Source organism: Maniola jurtina, chromosome 12 (genome assembly GCF_905333055.1).
Source record: "Maniola jurtina chromosome 12, ilManJurt1.1, whole genome shotgun sequence".
In the NCBI taxonomy this organism is placed as follows: Eukaryota; Metazoa; Arthropoda; class Insecta; order Lepidoptera; family Nymphalidae; genus Maniola; species Maniola jurtina.
In genome coordinates this window covers 1,509,747-1,524,875 of record NC_060040.1, presented here as the reverse complement: position 1 = coordinate 1,524,875, position 15,129 = coordinate 1,509,747, and the positions used below count along the sequence as shown (strand labels likewise).

Here is a 15,129-nt window from a genome sequence, read left to right as displayed (position 1 = left end):
CTAGGTCATATATTTTTATAGTGATTTAAATATTAAGAATGATAGATTCTATTAATTCTAGAAATAGATTAATTCTGGAAATAGTGGCAAATCCTTCAATCCGATTATTTCCCCATAAAAATAGGAAGTACTAATTACAACGTAGTTAACTACTTTATTTTATGACCTTCATTCCTGCCGTATTGCCTGGCCACAATCTAGCTGTAGAGTTCAACTATACCCAGATCCGGAGGTGTGAAGTATTCTTATTATATTTTAAATTCTGTTGGGTGGTAGAACTGCTTGTATTGTCTATGGTCTTTAGAACCTAGACTTCTACCTATAGTAGATATCTTGGATGAAGGATTATAGTAGATATATTGAACTATTCTAGAATAGATCATCTTTTTAGGTTGTTTCTCTGTGGCATTCACCAAAGATCACAGACTTTAAACTACCAGACTTAAAAATACTATAATCCAGAGCCGTACAACCAGTTAATTAAAAAAATGACATTGGCTAATCTAATCTTTGTAAAGTCAGACAAGCAGACAAGAGAGAAAAAAAACGCAATTGTTGTTATTGGCTTTTACGTAGTACTTATTAGTTCCATGGCTTTTATACAATGCTCGTTGCAACAATGCATTGTAGCCAATAGTGAGCGAGCACCAACCAATCAGAGGTGTTTGCGATCGTGACTTTGTAGCCACGAGCCATAGATAACACACTATATTGTAGCTGTCATTATACGGCAATCGAGCTGCAGTAATCCGGAGAAATATCTTGAAATGTATTGTAAATTGTAATGTTGTTTTTATATTATCAATTTTGTAGGTACTATTTCAGAGAGTTAAATAAATTTACCTGTGATTAACAGTACGTAACAAGTAAGTTACGACACTACAGAAGGACCGGCTAACCTAAATAAAAAGTCAAAGGAGTGCTTCAGTGTATTTCAGTATAAAATGGCAAGTACATACAGTTATAGTACATATTTACTTTGCACAAATCATTTTTGTCATGCAGTACTATAATTTTATGTATTTCAGGACGTCCTTACGAGGCCTGCCGAGGAGTTCGGCAACGATGAGACCCTGGAACACCTGTGGGCAGCGAGGGCAATGGAGCATAGTGATATTTATTTTAACGTAAGTTACCTAAAATAATAAGTTATAGTTGCTGTTAGATCAGCTGGAACAACGGCCTTAAGCACGTGCAGCACCCTACATAGTCCATAAAAGGCGTCCAAAGTACAATAGGAAAGCAATATTATCATAATTGCTCCATCTGTCAACTGTCATTTGAAAAGTATATTAGCAAGTGTCTTGTAAAAGATTTTTTCTCCATTATTTAATTATTATTAAATAATGCATAAAAAGCGCCATTATTTCAATATTGTATAAAACTCAAAGCACAAGTTAGCCTTTTACAAAAGTAATATAAACTTGGTGTTGAATTCCAAACATCGTCAGATGGCCTGCTCATAAACTATTTTTATTTAAAAAAACACTGACAAGAGTATTTTTACTCAAGAAGGTAGCAATACAAATTACGATGCCAACAAAATGAAATCATGTCATGTGCACAGACTTCAGAGTTTAAATAAAATATTGGCAAAGAGAGGTACTTATTTAAAAGTTAGATGAGAATGAGAACTTATTATAAACACTGGTTCTTAATAAAACACCTATTTTTCTTTTAAATATGGTGGGTATATTTTAGATCCTATGATATAAGTCTGTGTTCTATTTTATTGGGGAAAGCAGCTGTGATGCAGAAATAAGTGAGCCAAGCGAGCTGAGTTAATAAATAAGTTATTTCTATTATTTCAGGTCCTGTGCTCAGTAGACACAAGGTGGCTCAGATTGACACCCCACGATGACCTCATATACAATCACTTCAGGCAAGACTTCCCCGACTTAGATGTATCATACATAAAAGAGAATGAAATCAAGAACAACACTAACAAAGCCAAATGGCGTGTATTCTGCGAAAAATTTAAAAACATCGTCGAAGACTACAGTTTTGGAACACTCCTGCGTGCAGACACAAAAGGCGATTATTCAGAGCAAAACACAATTTTAGTGCCTCGAGTACAGTTTTATGCGATAGAAATTGCCAGAAATAGGGAGGGATTAAACAATGAAGTCAAAAAGAAGTTTAAATGTGCATCCAAAGCACAGATGGAAGCTCAGAACAATGCAGCAGAAGTTGCTGCGTGAAATGGACCTTTAATAGAATCTTGTTGCCAGATTAATATTTGTTACTTGGCATCTTAATATATAAAACGAAAAGGTGACTGACTGACTGACTGATCTATTAATGCACACCAGGGGTCAGCTAGTTATGAAACAAAATTGAAAATGGCATTACTAAAAGCCATAAAGCAAAAAACGAAGAAAATATACAAAACATTTCATGTTGTACCCATCAATAAAATTCTCTTATATCTCATCCCCAAAAACTAATACCAGTCTGAGGAGCATTTATTAATCTGGAACTTAGTATTTAAGAATAAATAAAATAGCTATGTTCACTGATAGAAAACCTGACACTGACTGATTGATAAGATAATCTTTCAAATAAGTACTGTATTGATGGCTATTGATGGTAATTTGCTGTGATTGTAAAAATATGCTGTGGTTACATGATTTTCAAATTCAGTTCTACATTTATGTACCTACTTAGTAGTATTGGTTGCAGATAGTAGTAGGTATGCCGAATTTCTTTAGAGGAATATTATGAAGATATATCAAACTTTATTTTGTGGAAGAAATGGCTAGAATAAAATATCTACAGTTATATAGGACGTTTATTAAAATTTCATCATCATCATCATTATATCAACCTATAGATATCCAGTCATAGGTATCTGGTAGGGATTTCCAGTTTGCCAGTTTCGCGCCATCTGAATCCTGCGACAATATAAAGTTTATTAGAATTTCATGCTTTGCTCCAAATATTTTTTGTTGTCAAAAGTTCTGGATTCATTCCAATAATATTATCTCACTTTACAATGGCAGCTTGTAAGACAATAAGTAAGCTGTAATTTTTAATCATAATTATTATTGTATTCTTTTTAGCCACTATAGTTTCACACAGAATAAGTTGTATGAACATAGCTATTTAGTCTAATGAGACCTAATTGGAACTGATAACATTGGGAATGTATCTATTATATACCTTTTTAAAAGTTTAGGTTTTGTTCAAATTCTTTCATTTATATTGTAAATCTTAACAGTCTAGTCTGAAGAATTGTTTGACAATATATTAACTAAATATTGTTTGATAGGAGGCCCTGGCTATAGGTAGTGGTTTAGCGTTCCAGTGCCCCATCTTAGATTGCATTGGTACTGAGTTTGAGTACAACTAAATTTTAGAGTGTTCACATCCTCTTCTTACTAATGTAATATGAAAAAGACAGACATAGTTTGACAGTTTTAAATTTAATTTAGAGCTGTCAAACCTCATGACTTTAGTTTGAAGTAGTGTACACTAAAATTTAGTTTTTATAATATTTCGTGTTCTGTCTTTTTTTAGCAATATTGAAAAGAAAAAGATGCAAATACTTTTTTAGTTTAGAGAAAGACAACAGAATCGGCGCCACTGTCACTTATGGCTGACATTAATCAATCTATCTACCGGTCGATAAGTACCTACTTAGCAATGTTGTTTTATTGTTCAAAATTTTATGGTATTTTTTGCTTGTGTGTTGTTGTTTAGTAACTTATCGAAAGGTTATAGATAGATTAATTTTGATACTTATGGCTGTTAGTGATGGTTAACTTATCATTTTATGGAATAAAAAGCCATAACTTCTTAAAGCTGGGTCTCCATGCAGTAGTAATAATGCAACGTTAACATATTTAAATGGTAGTTTCCCAAGGTTAACTAAATACATTGTTCCAATAATTATTATAACCTGCCATTATTCATTAGTGTTACTATAGTAAATAATAAGCCTAAATTAGTGCTATAACTCATATTATAAGGTTCAACATGGACCAGCATTTTAGAATTAATTAATGAAAAAAATGAGTGAGGTGCTCAATTTCTCATACATTTTTGATAATAAATTTTTTGATCAAAATATTCTCTTTTATTGTAAATCTATGATCCAACATTTATAGATCCACGGATCCAACCTATAAAATTTGTAGAAATTCTAGTATGGTAGGTATAATTTGCCTTATTGGCAGTCAGTGAAAGCAAGGCACTAAAATATCCAAGGATTTTTCAAAAACCAGTGTCTAATTCTGTTGTAGTTTCTTTGCCTAAAAGTCTTAAACTATAATGACAGGTTTAGAAAGCATTAAATTGATTCCTTCTATACATAGCCTTATCAGAAACGAAAATAATACCTCTTGCCTGCAGTAAAAGAAAAAAGGTTCAGTATAAGGTTTAAATAAAAAATAAGTTCACCAATCAAATTTTTAATCATCATCTATATTCTCTAAAGGATATTCAGTCATAATTAAACCTCTGCTCCACAGTGCATCAGCGATCTGTAGCTTGTCCGTCTCATTGGGTACATCTAGGTTTTCCACCGACACATATTCTGGATAGGAATTTATTAAAGTGTCTATCGCGGGAGCTAAGTCTTCCTCAATTTCTAAATATGGTAACTCATTTCCATGGTATTCTAATGAGTTCTCGACATAGTAATACAGTCTGATACGTTCCTCGGAGACCATCCTCAATATATTCTTGCGCAGCAGTCTTATCCTTGTATCTAAGCTTATTTCTACTCTGTTGGTAACTTTTCCATTTTCTACCATGACATCTGTGTCACCATATACTGTGACTGCTTTTTCCAAATCGGTCAAAACGGGTGGTAGTGCATCTTGTTGGAATTTTTTGCTCATTTGGTCCACTGCTTCATCTATTGGTAGGTAATTTTGAATGTTGTTAAATAGATTTTTGACTAGCTGTTCTATTTCAGTTTTCCGGGAAGTCTTGACATCAGAGTGGACCAATCCAAAGTTATCATAGATATCAAACGGCAGACCCTTTCTTAGCTCAACATTCTCATTGATAGCCATCTGTAAAGCTGCAGGGATCATTTTTTCAAATAAATCTGCCCATGCATGTTTTTGATACATGCTTATTGTTACATGTAAGGAATGCTCCCCATCTATTGTCACCCCTTGATGGATATATCCCCGAGGGAAGTACAGCATATCACCAGCTTCCAATGTCACTTCTAATATTGGTTCTCCTATTTCATCATCAGTGAAATTTTTTGACGATGTCCTCGGTAAGGTTTCAAGTATATCTCTGGGTTTATAAATACGCCAGTGTTTCTTGCCTTCTGCTTGTAAAATGAATGCTTCAATATCATCATAATGTGGTGCGAATCCTTGGCTGTCTGGTGGTGTTAAATAGGCATTGGCTCCCACAAAAGAATGGAAGAATTCTTGTAAAGTTGCATTTAAAAGATGCAGCTGTGATATATAAGTCTGTGGATTTAATAACCTGATACTACAGCCATTCAAATAGAAGTCCCAGACAAGATGGGGGTGAGCTCGGCCTTCAGGGTTATGGGTCTCCCTTTTTCCGTCAACATAAGATGTGATATCAATGTTTTTAGTGAACTGAATATTTTCATTTCTCAGCATTGAGTCTATGAGTGGTGTGGAGATTATTTCATTGTAGTATCTAGACTTATTTCTTGCTATATGCAGTGGCTTTTTCTCCCATATCTGATTAAGGAAATCTTCAGGGCTGAATGGTGCGATCATCCATTTGAAAACTTTCAGCCCTTCTTCAGAGCTGTCAGTTTGAACGGGAGTGAAGTCAAAGCTGTTATTACTGGACTGTGAGGGTGATCTGTCGTATTCAGGTACTTCAATTTGCTTCTTTAACGGTGCACGCAACAATTGAGGTACATGTTCGTCCACACTTTCAGGAGACTTTCTATTCCTTACTTCTTTCTGGATACTAACTTTACTGTCTTTTTTCGATTTCTTTTTCTTATGTAACTTTTTCTTAGAGATGTTTTTCAACTCTTTCTGCTTCTTTTGCTTACGTTTAAGCTTCAATCCGATCTCTTTCATTTGGTCGTCTCCAACATCTTTTAGGACTTTCGGTGACGTCGCTGTTTTGCCTCTTCTTCTATTTCTTTTCTTTTTAGGTTCCTTTTTATTAGCGTTGTATACAGCAAAAGCCGATACTGGTGATTCCATATTATTTTCTTTTTAACAGCGGGTCCTTCGCATAACCTAAACTGCAAACGGCATTGATTTTATAACAATTAATATGCCTTTACTATCCTAAAAACAGTTTTATCTTATAACTTAAAATGTATTTTAAGAGTTGCTTTCAAAGTTTTGTGAAATGAATACTCTGGTATACTCAAACAAACACCAAGTTACAAGTACAACACGGGCAGTATACTTTTGAGGTTATATTTTGATTGTGCAAATTATTGTCGTGACTCTATGGTATTTTTCCGTTGTTGGTCTGTGGTTGGCGGAACTAAATGACAGTTGAGTTGATTTTTGACTCTAAATTTTAGTGCTGCCATATTTATGTTTAAAACTCCTTAGAGGTGCAGCGTGCCAGCGAATATCGCGCAACTTCGATCGCAGCGCAGCAACTTTCAGCGACGAATCACATTCTCAGTGCAGTGTATGGGTGACCAGCGACCGGTCAATAGTAACCACACTCATAATAATTCAGTAAACTATACCTATATAGAACCTAACAAATAATAACACTTAATTAACTATTACCTAACTAAAACAGACCAATAAATATTTGGTAGTGTGGGCAACTAAATAAAAAAATGTTTAAAATTTGATTTGTTTTATTTAAGAACTGCATCGGATACAATTTACATTCATATTAATATTTTGTATTTTACCGTTAAAGGCATAGTGTGTTTTATCGACAGATAGGTAGGTATAATTTTTTGTATAATATAACCTTACTAGTGTCTAATATTCTATCAAGATATACAAATGCTTTGTTACAATATTGTATTTTAATAATTATATATATGTATATAGATATTGTGAGATTGATGTATAATGTTAATATTATAGCTGCGTACACTACAAAGACATTTTATTTTGATTATTATAATGTTTCAAATACAATAGTCCCTGTAAAATATTACTAATTACTGTCAGCATTTTAGATAGTGAATTGGAAATACCAACATTCATATAACTAAGTACATTAATTTTAAAAAGGTGCTGTATTTCTAACGGTAATAATTATTTGAGCGGTACTGAGTAAGGTATTGGCAATGATTTAAACCAATTCATATAAGTTCACATAGTTTCAGTAATGGCTAAAATCCATGTAAGTAAATTTTCTTTTAATGGGAAATATTATTTCTATAGAAAGAAGTACCTATCTATCAAAATAAAATATGTTATAGGTATACATAAATAGTTATGTCTCAACTCCATATAAGCTTGTAATATATTGTCATCGATTTTTGTAACTAGAAATATTTACTTTCATTTTTCTAAAAAAAAAGTCATACTAAGAACTATTAATAATATTTAAAAATAAAACTATAAGAATTGCAATGAAATTTAACATATCTCAACTAAATAATTGTCACAGCCAAAGATTGAAAAAGATTGACGGCCTTATCACAAAAATATTAAACAAGCGTCGAATGCGCTTTAATTTTTTAACCTGAGAGATTTTCCTTGAAAAACTGTCAAATCGTCAATTTAACCTTAGAAAGATAACCATATCCAGACAAACTTTAAAGGTACTTTAACCATACGCTTTAAGACGCTCACTTTTAAATGCGTATTTTTTACATAATTTCTTTATTATAGTAGGTATTTTATTTGATTAAAATTGAAACCTGACAGATTTTCCTTAAAAAACTGCCAAATCGTCAATTTAATCATCACTTAAACTTGTTTTATTTCTTTGTGGTAAGACGGTTGTATTTATTTTATGTTTTGAAGAAAAAAAATATAGTGAAACTATCGCCTAATTTAATAAAAAAAATTAAAGAAATTTTGCTAACATAAAATAATACATACAATACATACATAAATAATACATAGCAAAATAGTAAGATTTTTAATTTTCTATATTATAATATTATTTTTCTGTTATATTTTCATTTACGCTTAAGATATATTTCTAATAAACATCAAAAACATCAACACATAGGCGTACTATGTTATATATTTCTAAAAACGCTAACATAATTATTATAATAGGTATGTGCATGCAAATTGTATTTAATGTATGGCTGTCACACAATTATTGATACGTATCTAGGTCATAGGGCTAAAAGTATTTTTTTTTAATATTAATCAAGAAATTAAATAAATTTCCTTTACTTAATCTAATTATCGACATCTTGTTTAGTACATTAATAGGTACGTGGGCTGAAGACCTTGTATGGATTCTAATATTTTGATATGCAGTCATTTTAGATAAGTTCATACTAGATATTTACGTATACAGTAGATGCAGAGGGACATGTTCTTCAGTCTGTTCGTGTTTAATTTATTCTATAAAATTGATATTTACTACTAGGTATACGTTTTTCAATAGAAACCTATATAATATATTGAATTAGGTAGAAAAGTGAGAAAATCTGAAAACCTCCTCAGTCTTTTGACGAACTCGATCGAAAAAGTTCGATTTTTAAAACAAGTAAAGTATTTTTGTGACACAAATAATTTCAAAAATAATATGTATAGAATGGTCGCTAATAAAGAATAGAATAGCGCAATTTTATATTACGTATTTTTCACCGATTGGATGATAAAAATACTTACATGTTTGAGTTGTAAGGTGACTGCGTTTTTGAATGTTAAACTGTTTAACTTTTTACTTAATTCTTTTTTTACACGTAATTATGATAATAATATGCATGCGGCTATCTAAATTTTTTAAGAAAAATAGATATTTTTGACTTGGTGAACAAACGATTTTAGTTAGATCGTTCTTGAGGAATGTTATTTTAAGGAAATCAAATTTCAATAAAGTATGGATTAATAATAGGGAAAATCATATGAAAATTCATGCCATTACAGATATGTTTATATATCTATATGATTTTATTACATGCAAGTTATTAGTATTTTTCCTTCATTTAAAGTTTAAACACACCTAATAATTGTAAAGATGCGATGAAAGAAAACAGAGTTTTGGTAGTAAATAACCAACTGACAATTCTAGAAGTCTAAAACTAACAATGCAGCAAGTGTATTCTTTACACAAATATTTCTATATAAATCATTTATACTTTAATACACTTTTCATCTACTCTAATAGAAATAATATTGGTAGACACAATATAGTATTTTATTGATATATTTTTAAATTCTACTATTAATAATATTTCTAAACACCCTGAACTTATGACATGCCCATCAAAACCAAGACGTCACATTAGTTGTATGTAAATTATATTAATTAATAAAAAATATGATAGATGGCTTTCAATCGTAAGTGAATTTTACTCTGTTGGAACATAGGAAGTTACTAAAAAACAAAAATAAAAATTTAAGCTGGTCAAAGTTTAGAAGCTTTAGTGCACTCGAATATCCCTCGCATGGACTGGCGTGGTGTCCTCGGGGCTCGGGCTGTCATCTTGATGTGGTCTGATGTGCACAACTGAGCGGCGTTGGTCGTGATGATGGTAGTCATCCCTCATCACCAATCCTCCAATACCGTAGCCAGGACCCATCACTCCGGAACCGCTTAAACGCATCTTCTCTGGATCCTCGTCAAGCTTCATTGAAGAGAAGACCGTGCTGAGATTCAGTTGAGGAATGTCGTAGAACACCGTCAGAGTCAACATCAGGAAGGTTAGTCCAATGATCAAATAGACTGAAATAAGAAAACAAAAATAAACATTTTTATACTTTTAAGCTATTAATTAAGTTTAGTTTCTAACTTTGAGATTAATAGAATTTCCCCGAAAATTGGGTAAAAATTAAATACTAGTAGCACTAGCGAAAACTTAAAGAAAAAGCTACACTAGTATCTATGGTTTTTTAATAAGAAAAAAAAAACCGGCCAAGAATTCAAAGTAGGTAATTAAAAATGATTATAAATTGGAGATTTTTGTATCGATGTATTTTAGGCTTTAGATTTTAGGCTAGTCGATCAGCAGTCCTAAAATTGGAGAATGAAACTTATGGAATGTTCCTACCTACCTACCTACCTACTACAATCCATAGAAACTGTATTCTATAACATGTTTTTACCTATTTAGGTACTTTTTAATTCAATTTTCTGAAAGGCTGGTCAAAAAATATCACTAATTTTGATTTGGATCGGTTTGCAGAACGGGTAAGTAGTTATCGATCTACTATCCAACGTTAACGTTTTCTCTTTGACAGTAATTTTACTAATTATAGACAAACAAAGACATAATATGATAATAATATTATAGAGATAGGAACGATTAGACAGGGTTTCTTAGTTACAAAGTACGGTACAAAGATAGGTATACTCTTACAGGTGGCGGCAACTTTGTAGACAGGTCGGTAGGGCTGGCCGGGGTAGTCTCCGGGGATGTAGTCGCCCAGGCCGATGGTGGTGAGCGATATGAAGCAGTAGTAGAACGAGTCCAGGTAGTCCCACTCCGGCTCCAGCGCCGCGAACGCAGCAGCAGGGAGCAGCAGGAAGAACACTACCAGGATCGACACTGGAATGTGGAAATTGAGATAAAAGATCACTGATCAACTCACTAGTTCTCTTGTATGGATGCCAGTTATCGCAGTGAGGTGTCGATGATGAGTGATTAATGGTCATTTGATCATTGATTTACAAGAAAGCGGACTTTTGATTCTAAAAAATGGTTGTTTCGTAATCAGCACAACAGACACAAATTAAAAAAACATGCCAGTCATTTTCGGTTTCAAAATGGACGCCATTTTCAAAATCAGTGTCAGTACCCCAATAAAGTATCTTTGGAATTACCTATAATCATGAGGTGCACAAGGCGTATGGTAAAGGGTCGGTAGAGATGTCCCAGGGCAGCGTTGAGGGAGCGCAGCAAAGACGTGGCAGGCAGCAGCAAACGCTCCACCAGCGCAGACAGCAGCACCAGCGTCAGTGGGATGCCGAGCAGCGCGTACACCATGCAGAACAGCTTCCCTGGCTTGGAGAGTGGCGTTACATGACCATAGCCTGTGAAACGAGTGTCTTCCATTACTTTAAAGATAAACTAGGAGAACCCTGTTCATTGACAAAATATCTAGCCCAAACCATCAGTAGGTAAGTTTCTTTGGCAGTGGGCAGTGGAAACTTGTAGGGTAGAGACCGCGAACCTACCTGATACAAGTAAGAGTAGTGTGGAGCGCTGAACCACCTCGTCTAGCAACTAGCAGCACACCTTCAAGTACCAACTAGCCGGAGATCTTCAAGTAGCAACTCACCGATGGTAGTGACCACAGTGGAAGAGAAGAACAGCGACTGTCCGAAGGTCCAGTTTGGGCCACCGCTCACGTTGCGCGAGGCAGAAACGCCGCGGTTGCTAGCACGGATCACCTCGTCCAGTAACGTCTCCAAATCCTCATCTGAAATTGAAAAATGAGTATAAGTATTATAAACAATTCTGAATGGTGATAATCTAGTACAAGGCTTCAGTAAGTAAGACTTCAGCCAACCTATTCGGGTGGTCTGGATTTCGATCCCGGGAACGCATCTCTAACTTTTCGAATTTATGCTTTAACGGTCAAAAAAACGTCGTGAGAAAACCTGCATAGGCTACCTACCTAAGAGTTCTCCATAATGTTCTCAAGTATGAAGTCTGCCAATCCGCAATTAGCCACACAGAAATCCTAAGAAGACTATGACCAACCCCTTCTCATTCTGAGAGGAGACTGATGCTCAGTAGTGAGCCAGCTATGGGGTGATCGTGATGATTATGATGTTGGTACAATGCCATTATTATGTCGAGTGCGGTTTCATACAATTTCCATAAATCACAGAATTCTGCTTGTAAAATCTCGCGGATTTATTTTGCAGTGCGGGCTTGACCCTAATTACTACGACAGTCGTCATACAACTACATCGCAATGTCAAAAGAACAAGTAGGTAGGTACGTATCGACAGTATCCTTGCAACAAGTCTTGTCCAAGTGTTAATTAATTCGAGGAGAGAAATCTGATCAAACGGCCGTAATCCGTTTATGCGAACGGCGTTATTTGGAATAATTAATCGTTAAAACTTTTAACAAGATTTGAGCAGAGCTTTTTCGATCTATCAGACAAAAATAGAACATTTTGGCGATACTTAAATTTGTGAATTGGTGTTTTATGAGATAAAATTTCAAAAAGGATTTCTGTTAAATTAAGAAGTTTAGAAACTGGAAACAACATTTAATTATACAACAACAAAGTATTATAAGAAAAGCTAATTTTACCTATATTTTAAATGGTTAAGAGTTGAAGAGACTATGTCTGGGAATTTCTGCCTACTTGATCAAAAATGAGTAGGTAATGAGGAGAACCGTAGGAGACATGTCTTAGCAGTTTACGAAGCGGAAATGGCAATGATCTGGACAAATAGTTCGGAAAGGGCAGCGTTCGAATACCCGCCTACTAAGTGGACCATAGAGGGACGGTGCTCCAAAATCGATGAGGTGGACAGACGACATCAATATAATAGGGATGACGACTACTAGTCAAACAAGTGTAAATTAAAAAGAAGGTTGGCGAAGTTTGTTGGCAAATGCTGGGTCATTTGTAAAAACCGTTCAGATTCGGAAATCATTTCATTTTAATAACATTTTTCAGAGTATTTTCCTGTGTAAGTCTGATACTTTTAGAAGATGGGGATCAAAAATATTATTATTCACAAGTACGTGACATTATAAATAACCGTTGCATGGCAGTACAAGTTCATTAGTTTCGGAGCTACGATGCCACAGACAGATACACACGTCAAACTTATAACATAACACCCCAATTTCGGGTCGGGGGTTAATCAGCGACTTTTTATTATCAAACGTCAAAACGTTCGCTTAGTAATGGAGCTTGTATGATTTACACAGATGTGATGTCATACAAAGACGTAATTTGACGTACTTTTTTAGTTAAACTTAATTTTTAATTTTTAGCAAACTTAAAACTAACAGCGGACCTGGATTTTACGAAATTTGGAGTTTTGGACGAATAATTACCAAGAAATAATTTATTTTTGCCATAGGCATAACCCTATTAGCGAACCGCAGGGAGTAACATGATTCAGGCTGATAGACCGTGGCGTGTGGAAGTGCTGGACATGGATCTCTTTTAGGACGATGAAGTTGATGATGAAACTTGACCTTAAATTTGATCCCCTCAAGATCTCACCAAGGACTTCACAATGTCGAAAGAGCTCTAAGGCTTTCTAAATAAGAGTCAAGATTAGCTTTGTAGACAACAATCATTTTAAAGTTAATTAATTCACGAAGACGAGAAATCTGATCGAAGGGTCGATTAGTTTATCGCGGGACTTTGGTTGTTAACCCATGAATCAACAACTTTTATGATCTATCAGATAACAAGTCTTGGTGTGTTTTATTAGTTTAAAATTCTTTTAATTTTATTTAGCCCGCGTTTGACTGCATTACATATTTTTTTAGCCCCATATCCACAATATTCTTTGCCAAAAAGGATGCAACCTAAGTCATAACGGAAGCAAAAATGAAACCAGCCGCTCGATTGCGGTAGAATGACAGCCACAATGTTATGATCGCAATCACCTCTGATTAGCTGACACTTGATTTCTATTGGCTACAAAGTATTGTTGCAACAAGAATACCATAAATTCAGCCAATCAGAATAATTGCGCTTTTTCGGAATCGACCTACAATTCTCGAAATAAAATCTAAGCTGAAACAGATTATTATTTATTGAGGTAATTGCCTGCAGCCTGTACACCACAAACACACAAGCTATAAGTATTAAGCTGTGCCAGTAGGATAATAACTAAGCCACAGTACCTACCTATATGGAGTGCACAGCGCACACCGCTTGCGCTACCAGATTAGAGCGGTTACAGTAGATTAGAGATTAGTGTTTTAGTGTTCTGTACCCGAAGGATGCCAAAGGGACCCTATTGTGTTATTACTAAGCCTGCGCTGTACGTCCGTCCGTTTGTCCTTCTACCTGTCAGCGGGCCGTATCTCATGAATCGTAATAGATAGATAGATAGATAGATAGAAACTCTTTATTGCACACAAAAACACATATAAGGATAACAACACAGTAAGAAGAAAAGAAAAAAACAATTGTGTGCAAAGGCGGCCTTATTGCTTGGAGCAATCTCTACCAGGCAACCTTTGCTGAAAGGAGAAGTTCTAGGAAGGAGGTTGGATAGTACCAAGTCGCAAGGATTTTTTTACAAAGATTTATATATATACTAATAGATAGAGAATCGTCATAGAATGCGTATTTCTATTGCTGCTTTAACAACAAATACTGTAAAATTTAAAAAAATTAAAATAGGTAGGTACAGTCAAAGACCGTATGTCGTTTAGCACCTTAATGATCATATTCGCATGGCACGATTATACGTATTATGTTAGGTGTGTGCCAGCGTGTTTATAGAAAAAGGTCATAAGTGCGAAAGGTTTTTGATGCAATAGTTTCGCGGAATTGGTACTCGAATTCTGTGTTAAAATATCTTGTACGATGGTGGGGAACCCTTCGAAACTTTGAAGTTACGTGTATTTCAATCTATCGCCTTATAACAATTACTCCACATTTTCTCTGTCAGTTCGGCAGTCTGCCGGGGGGATATAACGGTTGTCATCTACAACCGTTATATCCCCCCGCCAGACTGCCAAGGGGGATATAACGGTCGACGGCAGATGACAGGCGAGATGAGAGTTGCAACCGCAAAGCCGCGAGCTGTTGTCCGCTGCATGCGAGCTAATCGACTATCGATTAGAAACTTCGATTACATCCTTTGATACGTTATGTTATGGCGTGATGCTAGTGATCGTTCTGTGCTCTCATTAGTGGGAAGTCCCGGGTTCGAATCCCGGCAGGGGTTTGGATGTTGGGGGTTGTTTATAATTTCCAAAACTCTGGTCTGGTCTGGTGGCTTCGGCCGTGGCTAGTGAGCAGCCTACCGACAAAGCTGTGTACGGTACGATGTGGTGTAGAAATCAAAGGGGTGTGGGTTTAATAAAAAAACTGCCATGCCCCTTCCCGGTCA

The 15,129-nt window shown here is 34.9% G+C and overlaps 3 protein-coding genes across 4 annotated transcripts in view; 1 reads left to right on the top strand and 2 right to left on the bottom strand.

Moving 5' to 3' along the window:
- The first annotated feature begins 712 nt into the window (after positions 1 to 712).
- Positions 713 to 4,069, top strand: LOC123870243 (protein PBDC1). The gene is made up of 3 exons (XM_045913466.1): positions 713 to 947; positions 1,029 to 1,127; positions 1,812 to 4,069. Exons 1-3 carry the CDS (start codon positions 945 to 947, stop codon positions 2,199 to 2,201), a joined length of 492 nt encoding a protein of 163 aa, XP_045769422.1. The 5' UTR covers positions 713 to 944; the 3' UTR covers positions 2,202 to 4,069.
- Positions 4,070 to 4,396: 327 nt separating this feature from the next.
- Positions 4,397 to 6,427, bottom strand: LOC123870236 (bifunctional lysine-specific demethylase and histidyl-hydroxylase NO66). Its single transcript, XM_045913456.1, has one exon. It carries the CDS (start codon positions 6,162 to 6,164, stop codon positions 4,413 to 4,415), a length of 1,752 nt encoding a protein of 583 aa, XP_045769412.1. The 5' UTR covers positions 6,165 to 6,427; the 3' UTR covers positions 4,397 to 4,412.
- A 342-nt stretch (positions 6,428 to 6,769) lies between these two features.
- Positions 6,770 to 15,129, bottom strand: part of LOC123870238 (potassium channel subfamily K member 1-like) — a 55,060-nt gene continuing 46,700 nt past the window's right edge. For both annotated transcript variants that reach the window (XM_045913459.1, XM_045913458.1), the window contains 4 exons: positions 11,358 to 11,498; positions 10,900 to 11,109; positions 10,436 to 10,624; positions 6,770 to 9,801 (listed from right to left, as the gene is read on the bottom strand). In XM_045913459.1, the coding sequence (XP_045769415.1) occupies positions 9,500 to 9,801; positions 10,436 to 10,624; positions 10,900 to 11,109; positions 11,358 to 11,498 (842 nt within the window). In that variant the 3' untranslated portion in view covers positions 6,770 to 9,499. The remainder of the gene's footprint in view (positions 9,802 to 10,435; positions 10,625 to 10,899; positions 11,110 to 11,357; positions 11,499 to 15,129) is intronic.

Bases quoted from the DNA above. Each gene is read 5' to 3' on its own strand.
- LOC123870243 (XM_045913466.1), top strand. The intron at 1,128-1,811 runs GTAAGTTACCTA...CTATTATTTCAG, and splicing joins ATAGTGATATTTATTTTAAC to GTCCTGTGCTCAGTAGACAC.
- LOC123870236 (XM_045913456.1), bottom strand. From the start codon at position 6,164: ATGGAATCACCAGTATCGGCTTTTGCTGTATACAACGCTAATAAAAAG.